The following is a 25,542-nucleotide window of genomic DNA, read 5'->3' as shown; positions in this document are numbered from 1 at the left end:
CCCTGTAATGTATCTCACTAACCACCAGAGGGAGACAACGATTCATTATTAACGGCTCTCACGTGATACATTGATTTAAGTTTGCTAATTGATTTATTTAATGGTTGAAATTGATTTTTTTTTATTGATAATTAGAGGGACCGTAAACGTAATCCTTAAACTGAAAAAGTTGCTATTACATTATCTTAAAGTGTCTTGCTCTTTTAGCTACTTAGCATGAACAATCATGATAAAGAGAAGGTTTGAATGTTCAGACTATAAGAAATAGACATTTAACAAATAAGAGTTTTAAAGGGGCCACCCACATACATTCTTAACACAGTAAACACTGTACTTTTTGTATTGTTATTATAAAAATATTTTTTTTCTGGAAAAGAAAAAAGGGAAACGGCAATGCATTCTCTGCATTTGAGACATTTCCAGAATATCTGAGGATGTCTACACCAAACACTTGTAGTTGTTTGATTATTTTGTATAGTTCTGTCCAATTTTTTAGTCAACTATGATAACATTTTAATGGAAAATATCAAATTCATTGTAAAAGGTTTTGGGGTCAGTCTGAACTCTTTGATCATCTTTCAGCCGTTGGTAAATGAAACTTTAACTCTAGAGTGTGACATGCAGTGGAAACCCCAGAATAAGCCAGTAAGTTGTCTTTATTATATGCGGTTCTGAAACAAAAACAAACATCTGTGCTCACTGTCAAGGTTTATCAGAGCCCAAACACTCAGTGTTTTTAGACAGTTTGGGTGTTCACCCAGGCCTGCAACAAAAGATTATTCTCATTATTAATTTGTTGGTAAATTATTATATCAATTAATTGTCTTTCTTTTTTTAAATATCAGGAAATACTAAAAATGTAAAGGACACATTCCCAATGCGACTTCTTATAATGTCTTCCTCCTTCAAACCAACAGTTTAAAACCCAATAATATTTAGTTTACAACAAAATAGAAGAGAAAGAAATCAGCAAATCCAACCATTACAGAATCTTCTATCAGAAGATAGAAGATAACTCCTGGAGGAGGTGGACACAACTACCAACAAAAGCAAACATTGCCTTTAAAGTGTAACACTTAAAAGGCTTCTGTACAATACACTGTACAGTTTAATTGTGTGTCTGAAATCATGTAGTCTACATCAACTGCTGACATAGGCAAGGAGCCTGAACTGACATCACAAGTTCTATATTTGGAAAAAAAACAGTTTGCATTCATTTGAACTATAAAGTAATGAAAGAGGAGGAGGTGCAACAAAGACGAATGCGAGTACTCTTGACTGGACATATTGAATATCTCTGAATACTACAGTATCCAGAAGCCTCAGCTGCCATTCTTCTTCCAGACCTGTGAAATCCATTAAATCATATGAGCGCTGTGTCATGGCGGTCAGGAACTCAACAACAACTTCAAGCCTTCTTATTCAATGTCTCTGACAGCAATTTTCCCTGGGACTCGTAGTTGACTTCTCTCCCAGTTTTTGCCTTTAACTTTTAACAATAATGAAAGTTTATAAGTTCAGTATCCTCAGTGTTTATCTCAGCCAGGTGAGATTCACGTCCAAATGAGAGTCAGCGTCTGTAGACCGTAGAGCCTCTGGAGCTTCTGCAGTCCTTAATGCTGTGACAGTGTTGCTTACTGGTGTGCTGCTGATCTGCTGCCTGTTACCAACAGCGTGTCACTCCTTTGGGCGAGAGAGCTCAATCTTTGAGAAATGAGTGTGAACAAAAATGTGTCACCTTTTTGTTGTTCTCATGATTTTGCATAATTAGCATTTCATTGCATTATAGTCTATATGGAAAAAAATTGCTTGCCCAATTGATCAATGTTGGAGTGGTTCTGGGGGATATTGAGGATGCAGATCCAGTTCTGACCTTTTCAGTATAAAAAATGGCTATAGGGAGCACAAGATGAAAAGAGTCCCCTAGATCTTCCAAATAGACCCAAAATGAATCAAAATCAGCCCATCGAGAGTACAAATACTGGGATTTTCTGGTTAAAACTACTGCCATTTTTGATCTTCAGAAATTGATTCAGCATCCTCAATAACCCCCAAAACCAATTCACATAGGCTATATTGCTAATTATTGGTAATTAACGCAACTTATGCTAATTGTGCAAATTGCCCAAAATATGCAGGTTAGCATCCGACAGTTTCTATGTGCTGGGGACCCTACAATACATTTCTAACATAAAACTTTGGATTACTCAATGTTCACTATAGGACTGGATGAGCTGGCAACTAGACTATACCCTATCCATATGGGGATAATACATAGCTATGGCTAGCTCCAACACCTTATAGAGTTTACGTTATCAGCAGCTGTACAACTGCTGGTGTATTGTGGTAACTATGGAATGGAACATAGGTGTCTGACGTCTATCTGGGATCAACAACTTGTTTTGGGATATATAAATAAAAGGATTTGACATGACAAATGACCAACACGGAGGACCAGATGATACTGATCATCATCATGTGATACTGAACCAGGAGCGACAATGTCCCATTGAAGCTCTCTAAATCAACTGCACATCTTTTTGTTACATGCCACCAATGTCTGTTTCTATAGCAACAAGATAAGACAGTGAAAAAAACATATACAAACCGACAGTAATGAGTAATTTTCATATGGTTTAGGTATTTTGTTTTTCACATTCAAACCCCTATTCTGTTTTTCCTCATGGAGTGAATCTACTTCTTCCCCTTCCCCTTGTCCTTCTCCTCTTCTTCTTCTTCTTCTTCTTCTTCTTTCTCTTCTTCTGTGGTTTTCTCCTCCTCTCTGCCTCCTGCAGCCTGTTTATTGTTGCTGTTATCTCTTACACCTCCTTCTTCATCACCTCCAGCTTCATCTTCACCTTCTTTGGACTCTTCCCCATCGCCTGCACTCTGAAAATTCAAACACATGTCATCAACCTGTCAAAGAAACCTCAGCAATGAAGATTAAACTGAGAGTTGAGGTGGTCAGAAGGTTGCTTTATTTACCAAGGGTGATATCCCGCTATAATTAGAATAAATTCTTATTCTGTGTGACTGGCAAAGCTACATGTTGTGAAGAGTTCACACAAATGAACAAAATTCATAATGTGCGGAATGATCGGGATTGGGGGTTCTATGTGTGTACCAATTCGCCTTTAGTTGTTTTCACAAAAATCCGATTCTTTGTCATTAGGAATGAATGTAACATTGCGGTGAGCAGAGGTCAAAACCACACAACCTACGGCTCACATTGACCTAAAAAATAAGTTAAACGTTTCTCCAGACTTTTTCAGATTAAATATAGGTGGCATGGTTTTCACAAAATGGCAGTTTATGTTTTGGGAATTTTTCAGACCGTTAGCTAGAGTGGATTATTAAAAGATACACCTTTATAACATCATAACAGCACAGCTAGAGTGGAGGAGCTTTAAAATCTTTCAAAATAAATATTATAAACCTGCTGTCAATCCCATAATAATATGTTTTACCTTTCATACGTAATTTTTTATTTGATAAAGTAGGTTGTTTTGTTGCTGTCTCATATAGACGCGTTTATGATATTAAACAGACTAACGATCTGGCCCCAGAGTGCCCCTCAAGTGACAAAACTCCAACTGCCTCTCACATAGACCTCCACCAAAGCGGTTCCAGGGCTGGTTCTGAACCATTGTCCAATTGCGAATCAGTTTCTCATGTTTCCAATGTAGCTCGGCCCCGGGAACTGGTTCAGCTCAGGCACCAACAACTAGTTGGCCGACGACAACAGCTGCTTACTTCAACAATTAACCTGAGCAACAACAGTTGATGGTGAGAGTAGGAGGTTGTTCCAGAATTAGAAGAGCCAATATAAAACAAATGGCTTAAACGCTGACATACACATAAATGTTGCGAGCGTAGAAAGTGTCTGGAAGTTACCGGGAGTAGCAGCAGTATGACAAAGTCACAAATATAAACAACGGCCTCCCAAGAACATTGAATGTTGGATTTCATTTACCGATCCTGCAGACACCCGCTCCACGGGGCGGAAGTCCTGCAACATGTATCCCCCCTGCAGCAGCAGCTCCTTACAGAGGAGATTACTTTTAAGATACGGCAGACCCACAGTCACAGTTCTAATCCTTCAAAATGATGCCGGACTTCAGATTTTGTCCGTCAGATTTAATAACAACGACGCTAGTGCAATTTCTCCCGGTCACCGAGCAAAACATAAACATGAGCGACTGCCATCGGCGACTGCCATCGGCGAATGTCACCTTATTTACCGATGTGCCGGTGGTAAATAGGACTAACATCAGCCGATGCCGATGTCCCACCAATGCAGTGGTTATCAAACTTTTTCTTTGAACAGGTGGGCCTTTTCAAGCCCCGCCTTTTCAAGCCCCACCTGTTCCGCCTCAAACACCCGCCGTTGCGAGGCTCCGGCGGGTCCGGCGCAGTGAAAGTCCACCGCCGCTGCGAGTCTCCGGCTGTAATAGTCCACTACCGCCCGCGAGGACCCAGGTTCGATTCCGGCCTGAGGTCCAAAAATGTATTAAAAAAAAAAATAATAATAATAATCTCCCGTTCATCACGTCCATTCGCGACCCACCTATCACATGCCCCACACTTTGAGAAACGCTGCACCAATGTATCGGTACATCCCTATTTATTTCCAATTTAAAAGTGATCACCCATTTGCTATTTCGTGATATTGGCCGTTATGAACAGCGGAAACAACAGTCAGACAGTGAATGACTCAGTCAGGATACGGTAGGCAATACGCTGGTGGAGCGTGAGCAGCATACCACTCCAGAGGGATAACCATCGTGGCATACTACATTGTGTGCACATTTATTAGGCGAGTATTTTGACCATATCATAATTTGTATGCATATTTTCCAACTCCAAGCTGTATAAACTTGAATGCGTATTGGATTTAAGCATATCAGGTGATGTGTATTTGTGTAATGAGTGAGGGTGTGGCCTAACGAGATCAACACCCTACATGAAGGTGTGCAGAATTATTATGCAGCTCCTTTTCCTCAGGCAAAATGGGCCAAAAAAGAGATTTAACTGACTCTGAAAAGTCAAACATTTAAAAAGGTATTTCAGAGGGATGCAGCACTCTTGAAATTACTAAGCTACTGGGGCGTGATCATAGAACCAAACGTTTTGTTGCTAAAAGTCAACAGGGTGGAAAGAAACGTTGAGACATAAAGACGCAAATTAAGAATCATACGTGAAGCTACCAGGAAGCCATTATCCTCTAGTGCTGTCATATTCCAGAACTGTGACCTACATGGAGGGCCCAGAAGTACCAGGTGTTCAGAGACATGGCCAACATTACAGCCTTTGTTACCATCACAGGGGATTTTAATCATGCAAAACTTGACAAATCTCTACCTACATTCACTCAGTATGTTAAATGCCCCACTAGAGACAACAACATAACACTCTTAACACTCTTTTATATGCTAATAATAAGGATGCATACTGTGCCACAGCCTCATTTATAAACGGTGCGTACGCTCAAAAGATGGCGTACGCCAGTTTCTACGCAATGTTTGCGATTTATAAAAAACAAACTTTACGGGAAAATGTGCGGTCCTCCACGCAAACTCTGACCCATGCGTACGCACTAAGCACAAAAACGGGAGAGACGAGAAACTGCGACACCGTTGGCAGAAGGAAGAATGGAGAGAAATATGTGGAAATAATACCATAAATAAAATGCCTCATGTATCATATATGAAGAATTAATTTTCAAAAATTGATTAAAGCCGATCTTAAAATGATTTAACAAACGCCTGTTTGACTCCTCAGTGCACACAAAAACATAACTTGGAGAAATGAATAAATACGGAAATGTTATTGATCACCCCTCGATTATGTTCTCTTGTTAACCTGTTACGCTCCGCCCCCCCGGTACCGGGCGGAAAAACGCGTCACGGCAGGAGACAGCGTCTGGGGGCTTCTTAATATTTAAAAACCTATGAATGTCTTATACTCAATAAACGGGAAAAAACTCAGCTACCTGACGATACAAGCCATTTTTACCGAAACAAAACACAAGTCTCACAAGAAGCGTTAGCATTAGCCCTTAGCCAAAACGGGCAAATGCTACTTCCGGTGCTAACTAGCAAAAACGATCTTTATACCTTCATATTATCTGCACAAACTACACATAATCTGAAAGCTGATACTCCACTGATTATTTTGATATAAGTATCATCACTGGAGGACACAAACTCACTGAGCTAGCAGCCAGAACAGAGCAAGAAAAGAACAACAGTTTTCAAAACCGTAACAATAATTTTGTCTTACCGTTGCTGTTTTGTGATCAAAAGTCGTGTTCAAGGGAATAAAAACGCTGCTCAAGGTTAATCCAAAGTCTCTTAGTCCTTTTAGAATTGGTCCTGATAATCTATCATTACATTCATGGCAGCAGAGTAGGTATAAAGTTTTGCAGTCCGGCACTGATGCTGTCTCCCACGAGGTATACGCACAGCTCCCCCTCCTCCACGTAGTTGTTTAGCCGGTTTTACTAACTGCAGCTCGATCCTATTGGCTCTAAAGTTTCAAAAAAGGTGTCAATCACCCAAATCGACCAATGGGTTCCAGAGTTACGATCCTGCGTAACATAAATTATGCCAGCTCCAGCCACATTACGCAGACGACACAGCAGCAGCAGCACCGGAGGAGCAAACGAACGAAGCGACGAACACAGCGAACAGAGAACACAGAGACAACAGAGAAAACCGAGACGACAGCATAACATAATATTATTATTATATATAAGGACAAGGACAAGGATTTATTTGCTTTTAGGACTTATTTGAGCAAATAATGGCACCCAGAAAGAGGCTGTACAAGCTTGAAGATGCCGTGGAAATGGTGTTCGCTGACTCTCCGTCAGAAGATGAGGATTTACTTGATTTGCCACAATCAGACCCGGATTATGAACTTCGGGAAAGGTATGTACTCTCTCTGTTTGTGTCTATTAGTTATGTATTTGGTGTAATCTATAGTAATTCCACACTCGCAAAAGAAAAAATGGACGCCGCTTTGTTCTCGCGTAATCGTTCTGAGAGTCGAAAAACAATGGGAAGATGCGTGTTGGTGAACACGCATCAATAGATTAATTATAAATAAATAAATTATTAATTAAAACAGTATATAAATAAAGCTGTATTGTATATCAACGCAGTCTATAGGCCTACTGTACGCGAAATCGATGCCGTTTTGTTGTAAACAATGGGAACACGTGTTGGTGAACACTTATCAATAGATTAATTGTATTTCGTCACTATAACACGGCAGTATATAAATAAAGCTGTATTGTATATCATATATATATATATATACTGTTATTTCACACACGCTAAATGGAGGAATTATTTCTGATTTGAGTTACATTTTTGAAAGAATAAGCCAGTGAAGTAATCGATTTGTTTTTCCCACAGTGTTGGTGAACACGTATCAATAGATTAATTGTATTTCGTCACTATAACACGGCAGTATATAAATAAAGCTGTATTGTATATCAACGCAGTCTATAGGCCTACTGTACGCGAAATCGATGCCGTTTTGTTGTAAACAATGGGAACACGTGTTGGTGAACACTTATCAATAGATTAATTGTATTTCGTCACTATAACACGGCAGTATATAAATAAAGCTGTATTGTATATCATATATATATATATATATACTGTTATTTCACACACGCTAAATGGAGGAATTATTTCTGATTTGAGTTACATTTTTGAAAGAATAAGCCAGTGAAGTAATCGATTTGTTTTTCCCACATTTTTCACAGTGAGTATGACGAGTATGATATGGCTTCTGGATCACAGCCATCAACATCTGCCTCATCCGAGCTACGACGTGCATCAGATCAGCATACAGTTGCCCCAGAGCCATCAACATCCAAGCTACGTCGCCGGATGTCTGCACCTGTACTAACTCAGCCTCCCTCTGCATCTTCTGATTCGGAACCATCATTTGAGCTGCCCAGCAAAAGAAAAGCATCGAAAAAAGCTGTAAATCCCAGAAAGCGTGGCCGAGGTCGAGGTAGGTCTTCCTCTTCCAGAACGACAGAGGAAGAACTCGGGTGGCACAACAAAGAGGACAATGACGAAACACCAGAGCCACTGAGGTTCATGCCTGCCAGGGTCCCAGGGCCAGTGTTGGACACCACTGCACAATGGTCTCCCCTTCAGCTTTTCAAACAATTTTTTAGCCATGCCGTGGTTCATACAATCATTGCCAACACAAACACAAAGGCCCTGTATCAATTGCAGGCTGGAAAGAAGTACCCTTGGAAAGTGCTGACTTTCAAGGATTTTTATATTTTCCTGTCCATTGTCATTTTCACAGGCCTAGTTATCGTTCCCAACCAAGCGGACTACTGGAGGACATCATTTCCATATCATTTCAAATTCCCAGGTGATACGATGTCCCGGCAACGCTTCCACGCCATCCTGTGGTCATTGCACATGAGCGACCCGAAAGAAGACGAAGAAAATGATCGCAAAAGAAACACCGCAGAGTACGATAGACTTTTCAAGATAAAGCCCCTGTACACTGAAATCACTGCTGCCTGCAAAGCACATTTCCAGCCCCATCAAAACATATCAATAGATGAAAGGATGGTCGCCTCCAAAGCCCGCATAAGCTTGAAGCAATACATGAAGAATAAGCCAACAAAGTGGGGTTACAAGCTGTTTGTGCTGGCGGATTCCTCCACGGCATACACATGGAACTTCTTTGTGTACACAGGGAAGAGTGAGTTCCTCTCAGGCCAGGGACTCAGCTACTCCTCCGTGGTCGACCTTCTGCCTTTCCCTCTGCTCGGTGGGGGCTACACACTCTTTGTGGACAACTTTTACACAAGCCCTGCCCTCTTTGGGGATTTGTTCGCAAAAAACATTGGCTGTTGTGGGACCATTCGAAAAAATCGAGTTGGTTTTCCACAGACTGAGTAGAACGACCTTCCGAAAAAGGCTGAAAGGGGAGATATGCGTTGGATAAGGAGAAGCAAGCTCCTGTTCATAAAGTGGATGGACAGCCGTGAAGTGACCATGTGCTCCACAGTGCATGCAGCCTTCAGTGGACAGACTGTCAGGAGGAATGTGAAACGGGCTGGTGTGTGGCAGACCAAGATTGTTACCGTTCCTGACGCTGTGGTGGACTACAACAGAAGCATGGGCGGCGTGGATGTGTCCGATGCTTTGATTGGGTACTACAGCGTTCTCCGCAAAACCATGAAATGGTACAAGACATTTTTTTACCATTTTCTGGACATTGCCGTGGTCAACAGCTTCATTCTCTACAAGGAGCTGCACAAGATGAGGGTTGACGTGATGAACCCACACACCCAGAAGTCCTTCAGGGAGCAGCTTTGTGCAGAGTTGAGGGGTGATGTCCCTGCAGCACCACCACCACTCCCCCCATCATCACAGGTATGCATGCCCGCGTATTATGGGGAAGATGCCACCGCGCTCAGGAGGTACTGCAGGAGGTGCTCTGAGGCTGGCAACAAAACGGTAAAGACACCTATATACTGCACTAAGTGCCTGATCCCTCTGTGCCTCACTTCAAAGAAGAACTGCTTCAAGGCGTGGCACACCTCTGACTGAACACTTTTTCTTTTTGTGTACATTTTTGCTTTTTTTTTTTTTTGCGAGTGTTTACAAAAAAAATGCTTGTGGTTTTATTTAGGTTTTAGTGTAGTTTTATTTTATAGTGTGTTGTGTAAATAAATCTGCTCCTGTTGGAGACAAATTTATCCTATGTTTCCTAATTTTTATTGTGCAAGTAAACCTTCCTAGAAGTGTTAGTCGGGTGATAAACATGTAAGGACTGTGGAAAAGTCCATACACAGACACACACACACACCATTTACATTAAAAAAAGAAATGTAATTTAAAAAAAAATATATATATATTATTTTAAAATTATTGAAATTTGTTTTTTATAGAAAAACACGGAATGGATGGAATGAATACCTATAGTGATAATAAAATGATTTTTACGGTATGGTACCTGAAAAAGGTCAAATGGCACTGATGGTATCCAAACGTGCCCAAATGTGCCCAAAGGTTAGTCCGCCTGGACTTTTTTTTACTAATCCTCTCTAAAAAGGTCAAATTTCACTTGTTTTGCCTCAATCTTGATACAGGGTACTTATTATATGTTATACTTTGGATTCCTAAAGCTTTTAGTCTACTAACCCATCATCCAAGGGTGGTTTTCACTATAAGTAATGGGTTTTCTTTAGGCGGAGGTAAGAATTTACCTTTTTTTACAATGTTCCATCTGAATTTACTCTGACTGAGAAAAATCTATATTGATTCTGACACTTCTACATCCAACTCACAGATGTAACCTTTGATAAAAGAAATTATTCATATAACCCTTTTAGAAGTTAAGTTATAGTCATTTGTTTTGGGCATGTCATTTTCGAGCCTGAAACCTGAAAAACAGGCTCGGGGCTTAACAGGTTAAGAAATGTATTCTCATAAATGATGCGGTAAACAGAAGGATAGAATTACTTTAAACTGACGCCGTTTTGCTTTTCTCTAGGTTGAAGATACGAGCATGTTTTTATATACTATCACGTTTAATCATGTTTTATGCCGTTTGCCAAGACTTGATAAGTCGCTCGTAAAACACAGGAGGTATGGAAACTAAGAACACCATATGTGGTAAATTGTACAGCTAATATAACACAACACATTAGTTGTATTTCCTTTAACTGGTGGATTATGGATATATAGTTGCTGATCGAAAGCTGGAACACAAACCACCAAATACAAAAAAATAATTCTGATCTAGTCGTCATGACTCCACTCCGGAGGGATTCCCCGATCATTTCTTACAGTTTCTCATCAAGGCGGTGTCTCCTGTCCCCGGTACAAACACACTGCCTGAGGAAGGTTAGGCTCTGTGTATTTTTTTTGTCATTATTTTGGTGACGATCCGACCTCCATGCTGCTACTCTGGTTCAAACTGCATCCACCAAACTCGATTTATCTCGACCTCCCCAAAATAACCAAAATCTGACACGGTGTGAGATGTCTTTTTTTAGCTGTTCTGTCGTCATTTCCTGCGATCTTCTTCATGCAGTCAGTCAAAATGAATGAATGAATGGGCGTTTCTTTGACTATTTATAGGCAAATATGGGCGTTACGTGAAGCCCGCAAAAGCTGCGCCGCATTTCGAGTTGATTGTGAATTATAAAAGGGAAACCGGCGTAGGATTTGCCGCACGCAAGTCCTACGCCGGTACACAGTGTTTTATGAATCGGAAAATGTCTGTGCGTATTTATTTGCTTTGTCCTACGTAAGCAACCTTCCCACGCTCCTAAGGCTTTATAAATGAGGCCCCAGATCACAACCTCGTCTTTCTGGCACCAAAATATGTCCCGCCTGTATCCACAAGAACTATCAGGAAGTGGACTCCGGAGGCCAATGCGGCTCTACAGGACTGCTTCGAGACCACAGACTGGGACGTGCTTTGTGTGTCACATGGAGAGGACATCAACAACATGACACTCTGCATCACAGTATACATCAACTTCTGTGAGCAAACAACATTGCCGGCAAAAACTGTCAACTGTTTCCCGAACAATAAACCCTGGATTACAAGTGACCTGAAAACACTTTTAAACAAGAAGGAAGCTTTCAAGTCTGGGGACAAATCACTGCTGAGGAGTATCCAGCACGAGCTGATGGACAAGCTGAGGCGGAGCAGGGATTCCTACAGGAAGAAGCTGGAGGCCAAGCTCCAGTAGAACAACAGCAAGGATGTTTGGACTGGGATGAAGGCCATCACTGGGTTCAAGGGGAGAGACAGACTGAGGGTGGGCACCCTGGAGAGAGCTAACAAACTTAACACCTTTGCATCAGAGCCGGTGACACCAGCAGACTCAATAAACTGATCAGGAAAGCTGGCTCTGTCATCGGCATCAAACTGGACCCCTTTGAGGTGCACGAGAACGCAAACGGTTGTATCTGCTACTTTTCTCTTTCGTATAGCCCGTTCGTTCACACGAGGCTGTAACGGAAACGCGGAAACGGACCCCGCAAACGATAACGGGTCCCAAGGTGGATAGATCTGCAAACGGAACGCTCTGGGGGGCCAAACGGCTCCATGAGTACGCCCTATACCAGGGGTATTCAACTAAAATTCAACGAGGTCCAGTTAGAGAAAATGTCCCCATGCAAAGGTCCGGAACATCAAAATGTCTAACTTGCTTTATGAATTAGTGTGATATATATTGAAGTAGCTGTAGCTTTATCAACGTCTGCATGTAATCAACAACTGACTGCCAATCAAATAAAGAAAGTACAATTCAAAAACAACAATATTTATTGTCAATGAACATTGAACTATACAGATATACAGTAAATACTGTGGATATGTGTAATGTTCCTCTCGGGCTGCATTTATAAATAAAATAGCTTTGTTAACCGTTTCACATCATGACTTAACAGTTTCAGACGATTATAGAACAATATCAGTCTTTACACATCATAACAATTGAACAGTTTTAAAGTTTCTCTTTCTTTCCCTCTTATATTGCAGTCCCTCACTCACTTCTTTTTAATTCAGTGCGAGAATTGAGCTTGAGCTTGTCCTGCCAGGAGTTTAAATCTGGGCTGAAATGGTGTCAGGGCCATTCTCATACACACATGCAGGTGCTCTTTGGTTAGCCTCGGTTAGCCTGCCCTGGAACGATATTTAGTTTTAATTTTGATCCTGGTGGACTGATCATATTGGGCTCTGAGACTGCTTATTTTTTGTGACCTCAGTTCTGACTTGAGAGGGAATGTTTGGTCAAACACTTTTGTGTTTTGTCTCATAGTGGCGTTTTGGCACTTTTAATCAGGGTTGGGAGGGTTACTTTGTAAATGTAATCGGTTACTGAATACTGAATACATGGCTCTGAAAGTAATCCGAATACAGTTAGAGTTACGTGTCTTAAAAAAGTAACGTATTCAGATTACTTTTAGAATACTTTATTTTTCCATAACAGATGGGTATGTTTTGGTGAACAGGAGACACTTATTTTACTGTTTTCATGGCTTATCAAGAGCACAACTCAAACACAACATCTTGGTGTCATTCTGGACAGCTCCCTCTCATCTGCACCCCACATAAAAAAACATCACCCGGACTGCATTATTTGTACTCTCTTAAACCTTTCCTTAGAATATGTTATGAATTGTCAGGTGTCCTTGGGTGCTTTGAAAGGCGCCCCTAAATAGAATGAATTATCATTATTATTTATTATCTGAAACGACGTAATAACTTTTAAAACTGTTTCCAGTCACTTGCCCCATGCATTCAGCAGCAGCAGGCCATTCACTTTGATTTGATCCCGTTATGAAATGTCATCATTTCGACAATAAAGAAATGCTACATAAACGTTATCTTGCACATTTTATCGAACCATCTCCGTTTCTAACTTTCAATATATTTGAAAAGAGATCTCTCTCTCTGATCTGCGTGCGGGGGCGGGGCCTCACAGACACGCTGCATCTCTCTCTCGCTCACAGACACGCTGCAGTGCTGTGCAGTGTGCACACAGTTCTGCTGGTAATGACTATTACATTTTATGAGGAAACCAATTTCCACCAATAATTCCCATAAGTATTCCAAAATGTATTCACTTCAGGTTTACGAAAGTAACTGTAATCAGATTATTCGTTTTTCAAATATAACGCGAGCTGAATACAGTTACTTGATTTTTGTATTCTGCTTGAGCGCCACGGTCAATGAACAAATGAGACACACTGGTTCTGTGCTCCCAGTGGGCAGGATGAACATGAATGACTCCGTCCACTCAGGGTTAAAAGCTCTGTTCTCACTGTCCAGTTTCCTCTTCTTGGAGAGCGCCATGTGTCATTATTTGTCTCTCCCTGTCTGCCGCTAACACGCCTGTTCACTCTCCTCTCCGTCTTCTCTGCCTGTATCGCTAATTATTCTCTTTACTCACTTTCCTCTCCGCTTCTCTCTGCCGCTCTCTCATCTCTTCTTCTGTGTTTCTCTCCCTGTATCGCTCACTCGTCTCTTCTTCTGTGTTTCTCTCCCTGTATCGCTCACTCGTCTCTTTCGCCCCCTGTCGGCAGCGGTTAAAATAGAATCGTCCCGTCAAAATTGAAATCCCCTATTAATGTATTTATTATAGGTCCGGGTCCGTATAGGTCGGTGTCTGGGTCCGGATCCGGACCGCGGTCCGCCTGTTGCCGACCCCTGCCCTATACGATCATTTCCTGATAACGATGAAGCCATAGACCCACCTCTCCCCACCTCTGCTGCTCACTGCTGTAGCATGGTCAGTAGCAGTAGCAGTAGCTACTGACAGTAGCTACTGACAGTAGATGTTAGTACAAAATCTACAGCTCCTCTACCACAACCATCAGCAACAAGTGGACATGGAGAATTACATGAACTACATGTTGCTAAATCCACTGCGGGGCATAAACAGAAGGGCAACCATGGCAACCATGCTCGGGGGTCTTCTTCGCTGCTTTTGGTGTATTTTGTGGCGGGAGTACAGCGCCACTTACAGGCCCGGCATATGTACTACAGTATCTCCAGCGCTTTCGAGTGGGCTCGTGCGGAAGTACAGTGCCACTTACAGGCCCGTCATATGTACTACAGCGTCTCCAGCGCTCCCGAGCAGTCTCGTGTGAACGGAAGACTTTTTTGATATAGTAATCGGTTTGTTTCGTATGTGTTTGCGTGTAAATGGGGTCTGAAGCTGTGGTGGAGAGGAGGACCCCACCCATCCTCTCCACCTGCTGCTGGACAGACAGATAACCCCACCCATCCTCTCCACCTGCAGCTGGACAGACAGATAACCCCACCCATCCTCTCCACCTGCAGCTGGACAGACAGATAACCCCACCCATCCTCTCCACCTGCAGCTGGACAGACAGATAACCCCACCCATCCTCTCCACCTGCAGCTGGACAGACAGATAACACCACCCATCCTCTCCACCTGCAGCTGGACAGACAGATAACACCACCCATCCTCTCCACCTGCAGCTGGACAGACAGGAGCCCCTTCTCTACAGACTGCTGCAGGTCCGCTGTCACACAGACAGGTACAGGAAAACATTATACAATAACTCACCTCTGGCTGGCAGAGAACTCTCTGCTCCATAGATTCTCTTGGACAACTGGACTTAAAATCACACTGTTCATTTTACATTTATATTCAATCTAATATTTAATACCTAATGTATATATAATATCCTGCTTTATATTTTGTTACTGTACATTTGTAATTCAACATGTATATTTCCTTTTTTTAAATGCTATTTTATTTCTAGTGAGATGTTTACATTTTGGAATGTTTATTTCTTTCAATTTTTATTGTACAATGCCATGTCTTTTTATGCTACTGCAACGCAAACATTTCCCAAACTGGGATCAATAAAGTACTTCTTCTTCTTATCTTATCCTCACCTGACCTAAACCTAATTGAGAACATGTGGGCCCTTCTAAAAACGGGAGATTTACGGTGAAGGAAACTCCTTTCTGAACAGAGTCTGGGAGGCTGTGGTTAATCGTCAACAGATCCAGAAACTGACACTCCATCAATGGAAGGCTCGTGACTGAAGAGAAGGGTGGCTATATTAATGTCTTTTTTGTTTAATGTTAGAAATATTTATTTGTACATTTTGAGTTGTTAGTTTATTATTCTCCCTTTAACAGGTGAGATGGAAACATTTTTGTTTTTCCTTTAGTTGCATAATAATTTTGCACACTAATAGTTGCCCAATAATTGTGCACACACAAATGTTCTCCTAAGAAAACAAAAACTTCAATTTCACTCTCTTATATATTCAGGTTAGAGGTTTATTCACATTTTGGATTGACCGGGAGCCCTATTTGTTCAATAATTAATTCATCCTCAAAAATACAACCTGCCTAATAATTGTGCACACGGTGTATTAGCCACCTCACTGGGGAAGTTTAGGTAGGAGAATTCAGGAGGCCAAAGGACCTTTTCCTACACCCTTCCTATGGAATAACCTCTCTATGGACATTTCACTTTCCCCCACCCACTTCCCCCAACACTTATAATAAAACGGTATCTTGGCAGGCGCCTCAGCAAAAAGCTTGTTAGACACATAAAAAAAAAAAAAAAAAAAAAACCCTAGAAAGTACCTATATCCAGGGGTGCACACAACTTTCTCAGTGAGGTACTCAGATTCACCTGGAGTCAGTGTGTGGTACTCCAACTTCTGGCTCCCCTCAAAGTTGTCAACGGGGGGGGGGGGGGGGGGGGGGGTAGTGGAGCTTCGTGACCACAGCACAAGTACCTCAGCTGTTTTAGCGCACCCCTGCCTATATCCTTAAAGTAGGCTCAGGATGACACTATTATGTTTTCAAACTAGCAGACTAACTCTTTAAGAAAAGAAAATAATTGTCAGGGATGCAAACTTGTCACCTTTCGGCGAAATTCGCCGTTTTGAATCCAAAATAGGTCGTTTGTGTGATTCATGTAGATCTGCAATAAAAATATTTTTGGGGTATGGGGGGGTCTGGGACCCGGAGTAATCGGCGGCCGCGAGCTGTTATGTGCCATCATGACACGCATGGTGTATATATTATAATGCAGCGCGATCTGTGTGCTCGAGTCTTCCTGCCTGTCGGCTCTGCTCATGGATGTATAATAAGGCTCTGCTGCTCCACGATGATGGTCTAGCTTCATTAGCTACATTATCTACGGGTGCGTTCGTTAATATTAACTGTGCGGTCCGGAGTCACTGTGGCACAGACTGGACCGCTGGTGAACAGCTGTTAGAACGGGCCGTTCAGGTGTTCAGAGCAGTGCACCCTGTCGGAGCGGCAGAGCATGATGTGCACTGAAAAGTGTTTCTGTCGCAATATTATCGTTGTCGAGCTAGCTAACTAGCATACATTGTCACTATCTGCTAACGTTAGCTTTAGCCTTTGTTTTCTAATAGTTTTTTTCATAGGCTATAAACGGAGGTGGTATAAGTATAGATCTTGTACTTGAGTAAAAGTAGAAGTACTCAGATCTTGTACTTGAGTAAAAGTAGAAGCACTCAGATCTTGTACTTGATTAAAAGTAGAAGTACTCAGATATTGTACTTGAGTAAAAGTAGAAGTACTCAGATCTTGTACTTAAGTAAAAGTAGAAGTACTCAGATCTTGTACTTAAGTAAAAGTAGAAGTACTCAAATCTTGTACTTGAGTAAAAGTAGAAGTACTCAGGTTTGAGTAAAAGTAGAAGTACCAGAGTGTAGGAACAATCCTGCAATCAAAATGTTCCTCAAATAAAAGTACAAAAGTATTATCATCAAAATATAGTTAAAGTAGCGACAGTAAAAGTAGAAGTACTCAGATCTTGTACTTGAGTAAAAGTAGAAGTACTCGGGTCTTGTACTTGAGTAAAAGTAGAAGTACCAGAGTGTAGGAATACTCTGTTACAGTAAAAGTCCTGCATTCAAAATGTTCCTCAAGTAAAAGTAGAAAAGTATTCTCATCAAAATATAGTTAAAGTAGCGACAGTAAAAGTAGTCATTGTGCAGATTGGTCATTTCAGAATAATATATATGATATGTTTTATAATGATTGATCATTAAAGTGTTCTCAAAGCTGGTAAAGGGGCAGCTAGTTTGAATGACTTTGTATACTGCAGGGTAGCTTGTGAATTTACTCCAGGTGGAACTCAAGTCTGATTTAACACTTGATTAGATTTCACATCATTCATCCAGATCTGTAAAGTAACTAAAGGTATTAAATACATGTAGTGGAGTAAAAGTACACCATTTACCTCTGAACTGTAGTGGAGAAGAAGAACAAAGTAGCAAAACATTGAAATACTTAAATAAAGTACAAGTATCTCAAAATTGTACCCAAGTATAGTACTTGAGTTTATGAACTTAGTTACTTTACACCACTGGCTATAAAGATAGAAAGACTAAGCCTTGCACAGAGGCATTTTCAAAATGCTCAACAGTGCTGCCAAAATTATAAACTGACTGCTACACAATTAAAATAAATGCTTTTATATATTTCTACTATAGATGTGACTCTTTGGCGTTTCTGTTATTAACTGCTTTAGTTGTTCTGACTGCTAAAATCCTCTGTTATTCCTCATTTTAAAGCCGATATTCCGTGGGGTCGGGGGGCTCGGATCCTTGTCACCTTTTTCATACCTGATGAGTTTGCATCCCTGAATAATAATTTAAAGGGGACCTATCATGCAAAATGCACTTTTGTGCATCTTTTACACATGAATATGTGTCCCCGGTGTTCCAGGGAACTCACCAAGTGTCAGAAAACACAACCCTCTCTATTTTCCTCCATACCCAAATCTCTAAAAACGGGGCTGCAACAGATCTGATAAAAACTGATCCAGATTTGAACACTTTGCTGACGTCAGGACGGTGGCGCTACGGCTATTGGGCCAACTCTCCACCTATCTGGGGAATGTGGGGTTGGGCCACGGCCATTGCCCAACCTCTCATTCGCATATAGGCTGTCGGCAGGCTAAAGCTCCCCCAGTCACATCTATGTTTTTGCGTACTCTAACAACGACGTCGTCCAAGGGAGTTAAACGTTGTGCTGTTGTTGGCTGCAATAATCTGGACAAGGGCAAGGTACTGCATGCACTGCCATCTCTGGAAAAAGACAGGAATCTGTGGCTAGAGTTTATTTTCCAGGGACATGTGCCAGAAGAATACAGCAGATTTCTGCTTGTGTGTTGACAACATTTTGCCCCGGACATGTTTATGAACTTCACTCAAGTCAAAGAAGGATTTGCCTCCAAACTAAGGCTAAAACCGGGATCAATACCCACCATCCGGGACCAGGCCAGTGAGGCCACATCCAATTTGGAAGCTGTACGTTTTTATTTAGCGGTGTTTTTCCTGATAAAGCTATTCTAGCTTGTAGCATGTAGCATGTAGCTTCACCGTATCAATGTCGCCTCAAACCCAAACAGTAATCGGTTAGATGTTTATATGTTTTTGTAACATTTTATTTTATTTTGTACGCTCCGCTGTCTTTGCTTTTATTTTAATTATCAGGCATTTGATAACATGCTCAGACATACTGCCGCAATGGCGATCTGTGTGAAGGCTGTAAAGCCACGCCATAGAAGATAACACAAGTATTTATTCTCGTATTTATTAGTATTTTGTATCCTCTAAAATCATATAAAGTAAGTTATAATAACAAATGTAATCTTCTGTAGCTAAGTGCCATTTTTTGCAGCGTTATATGTACAAGCTTTTGTGATTGTAGTCTGTAAGAATGATCAGATATCATCGATCTGTAAGCTACGCTACGCTAATGAGACACGCCGTATGTAAAAGCTTTTATGCGTTTACTTGTTAGCGCACATTAATTTAAATGGGTGTGTGTGTGCACGACTGTTAGGATCTATGGGGGAGGGGGGAGACACACCACGAGTAAAACCGAGCTAAAGCACCGTTGGTTTGTTGTTGTTGTTGTTGACGGGGCCTTACCTCCAGCAACAGGCTAATTAGTGGCTAGCACTCATTACAGTCAGTCTACTGAGCTCAGCCCCTCTCCAACACATCATCTGTATCCTGTCAGAAACACAGCATGCACGTTACGGTTCCAAACTAACTCAGATTGGAAAAGGCTAAGCAAAGAGCTTTGCTAAATAGACAGTTTTAGCCCCCATCTTTTGGGATTTCAGACTATAATTATCCAAATAGTATTTTCTCATCCTGAATACTAAGTTGAGATGATTTTGTTCTAACTATGTTTTCTTCTTTACAGGCCAGCACCTCACATGCTACCAGTAGATTACCTGTGATGATAGATTCTGCATGTCAGACTGACCCACCGAAGCACCGTACGTACACATTCCGTAAGTGTTTAAAATATTTATTATACAACTATTTACACAACAAAATGTACACCTTACATTGGATATTTCACATTTCAAATCTCTTTCAAAAGAAACTGCAGCGTTACAACAACAATGGCAGAAGTAAAAGAGTACACTCTCAGTTTTTTCACATGCATACACAAATCTAAACCAAATATTTGTTTTGCTTTTTTTTAATATTGCACAGGCTACGTTGCCAACTTGATGGACCTCATCTTCGACCAAGTCTTTGTGGACCCTGCACCATTCACACAGGAGCTTTTGAAGATACCCATCCCAGTGGACCTGTGTTCCCAATATGAGCGACCTGACAGGGAGGAGGTCATCGCAGGTTATACACGGTTCAATTTGGCTGCTGTCTGAACCCAACAAAGACATTTTGCGGATCAGGAAACTCCCTGCGAATCCTGAGGACAACGCAGGCCGGAATCACCACTCTGATCCTGCGTCCAATGAAGCCCCAACACCAGCTCACAAAAGTTCTGTAGGCTAGATACCTGTGACGCCTGAAATAATTTCAAAGAATATTTAGTGAAAAGCCTATGTCATTTATGTAAAATACAAGTACATTTACTTTATTTGTATGGGTTCAAAGAACCTTTGCTTTTAACAATAAAGTTCCGACAGTTTATATCAAATGTGTCATGATTATTCATGTTGGATGGGTAAAGTATATGCTGATTTCAAAAGCATAAGGTTGTGTGTGTGGACTTTTTTTGTCATCAACAAATGGGTGTGTTATGCCATTGCTGTGTAGTATATGTAATATAATAGTAACGCCATGTACAATGACAGAATGAAATGAAAGATTGCATAAAACCATATACACCAGTATTTATTTTCATGAACAATATTAGCATATGTTTTACAAATTCAGTCAAAAGAAACAAACCACTCACTGCTGTATTTGCCTCATCTGTAGTCTCCCATATTCAGCTCTGTATATATTCAATGCATTCTGCAGGGAGAACACATTTAGGCACACAGGCTCCAAACCAGGATGGTCCACCATACAACGCACCGAGTCCTCAAGTTCCTGCATCCGTCTTGACACCTAGTGAGATAAACATATATTGAATGACATGTGAAAAATGTATTCTCTAAACAGAATACTTAGTGAAGCTATCAAAAATGGTACCTGTGGTATCTCAATGCAGCACACATTCTCAGGTTCCGAAGGCATTGTGGCGCAATTTCCACATGTACACCTGTATAAAGAAGTCAATAAATGAATAAATGTTTATTGTATGATATATGTAGCCTACCGCTGTTTTTGCGTTACAAACTACACATTTCATTCTTGCTAATTAGCCAAAATATGAACGGAATAAGTAGCAAGCATCGTAACAACAAACAGAGTTAACGTAAAATAAATAGGGACAAAAGTGTGTCAACTAACCATTCAGAAAGGTCCTGCTGCAACAGAGATATTTGCACTTCCACCGAAACCTCGTCTCCTTCAGTGTCCGATTCTGGATCATACTCATCAAAATACGCTTGAACGCATGCATTTCTCTGGGAGGACATGTTTCTTCTCGTCTAGTTTTCAAAACAAGCATGGTAACATGACGCTCGTGCCGGGGCCGTGTCATGCCCCCCTCTTCTGCAGGAGGGCGTGGTCAGCTGCAGCTCAAGCTAAGTCACAGAATCAGCCCTTGCAAAAACAGGCCTGGAGAACAGCAAATAGAGCGAAATGAGGCATGGCTAAAATGCATGATCTGTTTGGTATTTTGAAAAAAGAAACGTATAAATATACCTTATATAGGTATGGCCCTACAATATATCATTTAAATATAGCATGATAGGTCCACTTTAAATATCTTACAAAAAGTCAATGAAATACTTCACATATAAGGCAATTTTTTCTGCCCAATGATGACTTTTACTTTCTATACTTTGAAGCTCACCTATTATGCTATATTTGAACAATATATTATAGGGCCACATCTATACAAAACATGTCTCTGAAGTGTTTTGCTCAAAATACCAAACAGATCACCCATTGTAGCATGCCTCATATTACTTCCAAAACACGTCGCTCATTGTTTCTGATACAGCGACGTTTCTGATAGTCCCGTGGGTGTAAAGCCAGCCCACATTTTTAGTAATGTCGTCATGACCGCAGCAAATCTGGATCAGCTCCGTTGCACCCCGTTTTTAGAGATTTGGGTAAGGAGGAAAAGAGAGAGGGTTGTATTTCCTGACACTTTGTGAGTCTCCTGACACACCGGGGACACATTTATGTATAAAAGACATTGCATGATAGGTGACCTTTAAGTACATTTTGCTGATAATACTTTTGTACTTAAACTTCAGTAAGACTTTGAATGAAGGACTATTAGTAAATAAGTATTTCGACAGTAATGTATCAATAGTTTTACTCCAGTAAAGCATGGTCTGAACAGTTCTTCCTAGTTAACCTGTGATAGCTGTATCAAGTCCCACTCACTGCACGTTAAAACTGACCCAGGATAGACAACCATTATTATGCGCACATTTTACCTGAACCGGGTTTTACTCAGAACTGCAGTCAGACCCTGGGTGTGAAGGGGGTCCAGGAGGTAGCCTACCTGCGAGAGACGGATCCTCCTCCGGCTCGGGACCCGGGCCTTCATCCTCCGGGACAGCGCCAGCAGCTTGTTGTGTCTCTGCCTCCTCTTCAGCTTCTCCGCCTCCTCTCTCTGCTTCTCCTCCACACAGTCCGAGTCGGACTCTTCCTGTCGCTTCAGCCGGATCCGCTTCCTGGGCTGCGACATCCTCTTCGGCTGGCTCGTGTCCCCCTCTTCATCATTAGTTGTGTCCTCCTCTCCGGGGCTGGAAGAAGAGGAGCTGTTGTCCCCTCCCAGAAAGGAGCGCTTTCTGCGGGTCACGGAGCGGCTGTCATCGCTGGAAGTCGCCCCGGAGCCGCTTCGGCCCCGGTCCTCCTGCTCGCTATCTTCCTCCGGGGAGCTCAGGAAGTCGGACTGGGATCCGGAGGAGGAGGATGTGAAGGAGCCTTCGTCACTGTCGTCCAGGATCGAAGCAGGCAGGCCGATCTGCTTTTTCTTCGATGCGTCCACTTTGGTTTTCCGCATGGAAGCGAACATTTTGCGCTTGTACAAACTCTCCATGTCTGCGCGTTAGCAGGGAGCAGTGACATTAAACAGAAACACAGAGCGGGAAGTGAGCAGCTAGCGGGACAGCTAGGTATCACGTCACAACCACGAAGGCATGCTATTGCTGTGAAGAACACAACATGGCGCGGAGCTCACCTCCATGAAGAGTTATGTTTACAACACTCACGGACACCTTCTGCTTATATGTGTTCTAATGTGAATTTTGAGCTAAATACGGGGTATTTCGTAGTTGTTTTTCCGAGAGCAGCTAGTTGTGTGTTATTGTTTTTGCTCATGCGTCTTCTTCGCTGTGAGGAATTACAGCACAGACGGTTAGCCCGCCCCCTGCGGCGTGGAGCGGACACTACCCTTTCTTCTTCGTTGGTTTTAGCAGAATAGAGCAAGCCCCCAGGAAGTGCGCCGGACTCTGATGAAAATATTCGTTGTGTCCAAACGGGGGTACTACAATTTCCGTATCAGTCCGTGACGTCACTGGGCCCAGAAAGACTTTTCCCCATTGACTAACATTGGGAAAGAGACGTCTGTAAATGAGCGGATACTTTTTTTAAAACTAAATAAACTACCCAGTATGAACTATTGTATAGCCCTTATTATAATCATTAGGTCCTTAAAGTTGTAAAATGCACTAAAAGCCGAATCTAGATTTATTTTCTGTCTCCATTCATTCTACTGAGCCGAGAGCATGGATGTATAATAGAGTGGCGAAGTCACGCCCACCTACTTCCGGGTAATGGGACCTTATTTCGGAAAAATTATGCATTGAAGTCAATGGGGAGAGAAAACTTATCTTTCGATCCCGTTTGAATTGTGCCATGAATTACACATATGATGTTTGTCAATCTTAAAAAATAATTTCCATGTCAAAAAAGTCACAGTTTGTCGTAAAACTGTTGAAATATAAGACTATGAAAAATACGTAACTAGAAAGACTACAAATCCCAGAGTCGCGTAAGTGATGTCACAATTGTTTTCCTCCACCATTCAGATACCTAAGATCAGCGCAATATAGATATAATCTATCTATATGGCGCTGGCTAAGATAAGATAACTTTAACAAGATGCCTGTGTGCTTAGTACCAGGTTGTTATTATACCAGCAATGGGTCTTGCTCGTTCTTTTGCTTCCCGTCTGATGAAAGGACCAGGAGTGGCTTGATCAAGTTAGCTACCTAGCTAGTAGCTAGCACGTTAGTTAGCATTACAGCCTTGTAATTTTTATTAGCCTTAACATGAAGTAACATTAAGTAACCCAAAATGTTAAACAGTAAGAGTAGTAGTCATATTTCGTGAACCCTTTGAATAGTACTGTCACCGGTGTGATCATTCTATAATACACCATTTAAGCCCGGGGGAGAAATGCTAACGCTAACGTTAGCATCGGCGATCATCTCTACTTCATGCTATCTGCACAAATGGTTGACATTAAACATTAAAACGACCAGGCAGTTCAGAGAGAATCAAAGGAAGGCAGGCAGGCAGCTTTGCATGACATTCTTCAGGACGTGTTTCATTGTGGTGTTAGTGAGGGTAGTCAATCGTTTTGTTGACAAGACAGTAGTGACGGCCATCTTGGTGACGTGTGTTGTTGACCAGAGATGTAGTTCATTGAGCGTTTCACACAAACAAATGTGTTACTTCACAGTTTTACGACACATTTTTTTTTTTTTGACTTGACAACACACGTCACCAAGATGGCCGTCACTACTGTCTTGTCAACAAAACGATTGACCAACCTCACTATCACCACAATGAAACACGTCCTGAAGAATGTCATGCAAAGCTACCTGCCTGCCTTCCTTTGATTCTCTCTGAACTGCCTGGTCGTTTTAATGTTTAATGTCAACCATTTGTGCAGATAGCATGAAGTAGAGAAGATCGTCGATGCTAGCGTTAGCGTTAGCATTTTTCCCCCGGGCTTAAATTGTGTATTATAGAATGATCAGACAGTACTCTTCAAAGGGTTCACGAAATATGACTACTATTGGGTAGTTTAATGTAAAGTAATGCAGTTGTCCTGTGTATATATGTATTGCTTTTGGCTCTATGTCTTCGTCCTATGTATGTGATTTTTTTGTGTGCTGAAAATCAATAAACATATTGATAACAAAAAAGAATAACCAAAACCTCCAAGACTATGATAGATTTATTATTTACAAACAAAGCTGACTAGTTGAATAGTTCAAACCTACAACTTCCTGACTGGTCTTTCTGACCATAATCTTGTTCTTTTTGCCAGGAAACTCACAAAAAAAAGGTTCATGGCCACACCTAAAACCCCTGCCTTGGGTTCTCGCTTCATCCCCAAAAACCTGCAACAACGTTTTATGGAAGCAGTGAAAATGATTAATTGGGGGGACACTCTGTCCTCTGAAGACATTGGTGAAAACAGTAATCTGTTTATACCTAAAATGAATGATGCAATGTCTTCCTTCTCAAGGAGAGGGTCAGTTAGGGACAGGAAGGAACGTCATCTTCCCTGGCTGAATCTATAGTGCAGGAATTTGATTAAATCCAGAGACCAACTATTAAAGCAGAGCTTAAAATCCGGACTA

General features: G+C 41.5%; 2 protein-coding genes across 3 annotated transcripts; one reads left to right on the top strand and one right to left on the bottom strand.

Moving 5' to 3' along the window:
* Positions 1-636: 636 nt before the first annotated feature.
* On the bottom strand, positions 637-23,359 carry ccdc82 (coiled-coil domain containing 82). 2 transcript variants are annotated; one of them, XM_034120232.1, is made up of 2 exons: positions 22,378-23,359; positions 637-2,889 (listed from the first exon to the last, which is right to left on the bottom strand). In XM_034120232.1, the coding sequence occupies exons 1-2, from the start codon at positions 22,983-22,985 to the stop codon at positions 2,820-2,822; spliced, it is 678 nt and encodes a 225-aa protein (XP_033976123.1). In that variant the 5' UTR covers positions 22,986-23,359; the 3' UTR covers positions 637-2,819. The 2 variants fall into 2 exon arrangements, with proteins under 2 accessions (XP_033976123.1, XP_033976122.1); XM_034120231.1 differs by having other exon boundaries at positions 22,446-23,310.
* Positions 5,890-9,748, top strand: LOC117474449 (piggyBac transposable element-derived protein 4-like). The gene is made up of 2 exons (XM_034120230.1): positions 5,890-6,932; positions 7,778-9,748. Exons 1-2 carry the CDS (start codon positions 6,805-6,807, stop codon positions 8,943-8,945), a joined length of 1,296 nt encoding a protein of 431 aa, XP_033976121.1. The 5' UTR covers positions 5,890-6,804; the 3' UTR covers positions 8,946-9,748.
* Positions 23,360-25,542: the final 2,183 nt, after the last annotated feature.

The sequence above is a fragment of the Trematomus bernacchii genome, unplaced genomic scaffold (assembly GCF_902827165.1).
Source record: "Trematomus bernacchii unplaced genomic scaffold, fTreBer1.1, whole genome shotgun sequence".
Classification (NCBI taxonomy): Eukaryota; Metazoa; Chordata; class Actinopteri; order Perciformes; family Nototheniidae; genus Trematomus; species Trematomus bernacchii.
This window is presented reverse-complemented; position numbering and strand designations above follow the sequence as displayed.

Excerpts from the sequence above, each read along its gene's own strand:
- ccdc82 (XM_034120231.1), bottom strand. The coding sequence starts at position 22,985 with ATGGAGAGTTTGTACAAGCGCAAAATGTTCGCTTCCATGCGGAAAACC. Across the intron at positions 2,890-22,445 it reads GGAGGATCCGTCTCTCGCAG|AGTGCAGGCGATGGGGAAGA; the intron begins GTAGGCTACCTC and ends TTGAATTTTCAG.
- LOC117474449 (XM_034120230.1), top strand. The coding sequence starts at position 6,805 with ATGGCACCCAGAAAGAGGCTGTACAAGCTTGAAGATGCCGTGGAAATG. Across the intron at positions 6,933-7,777 it reads GATTATGAACTTCGGGAAAG|TGAGTATGACGAGTATGATA; the intron begins GTATGTACTCTC and ends CATTTTTCACAG.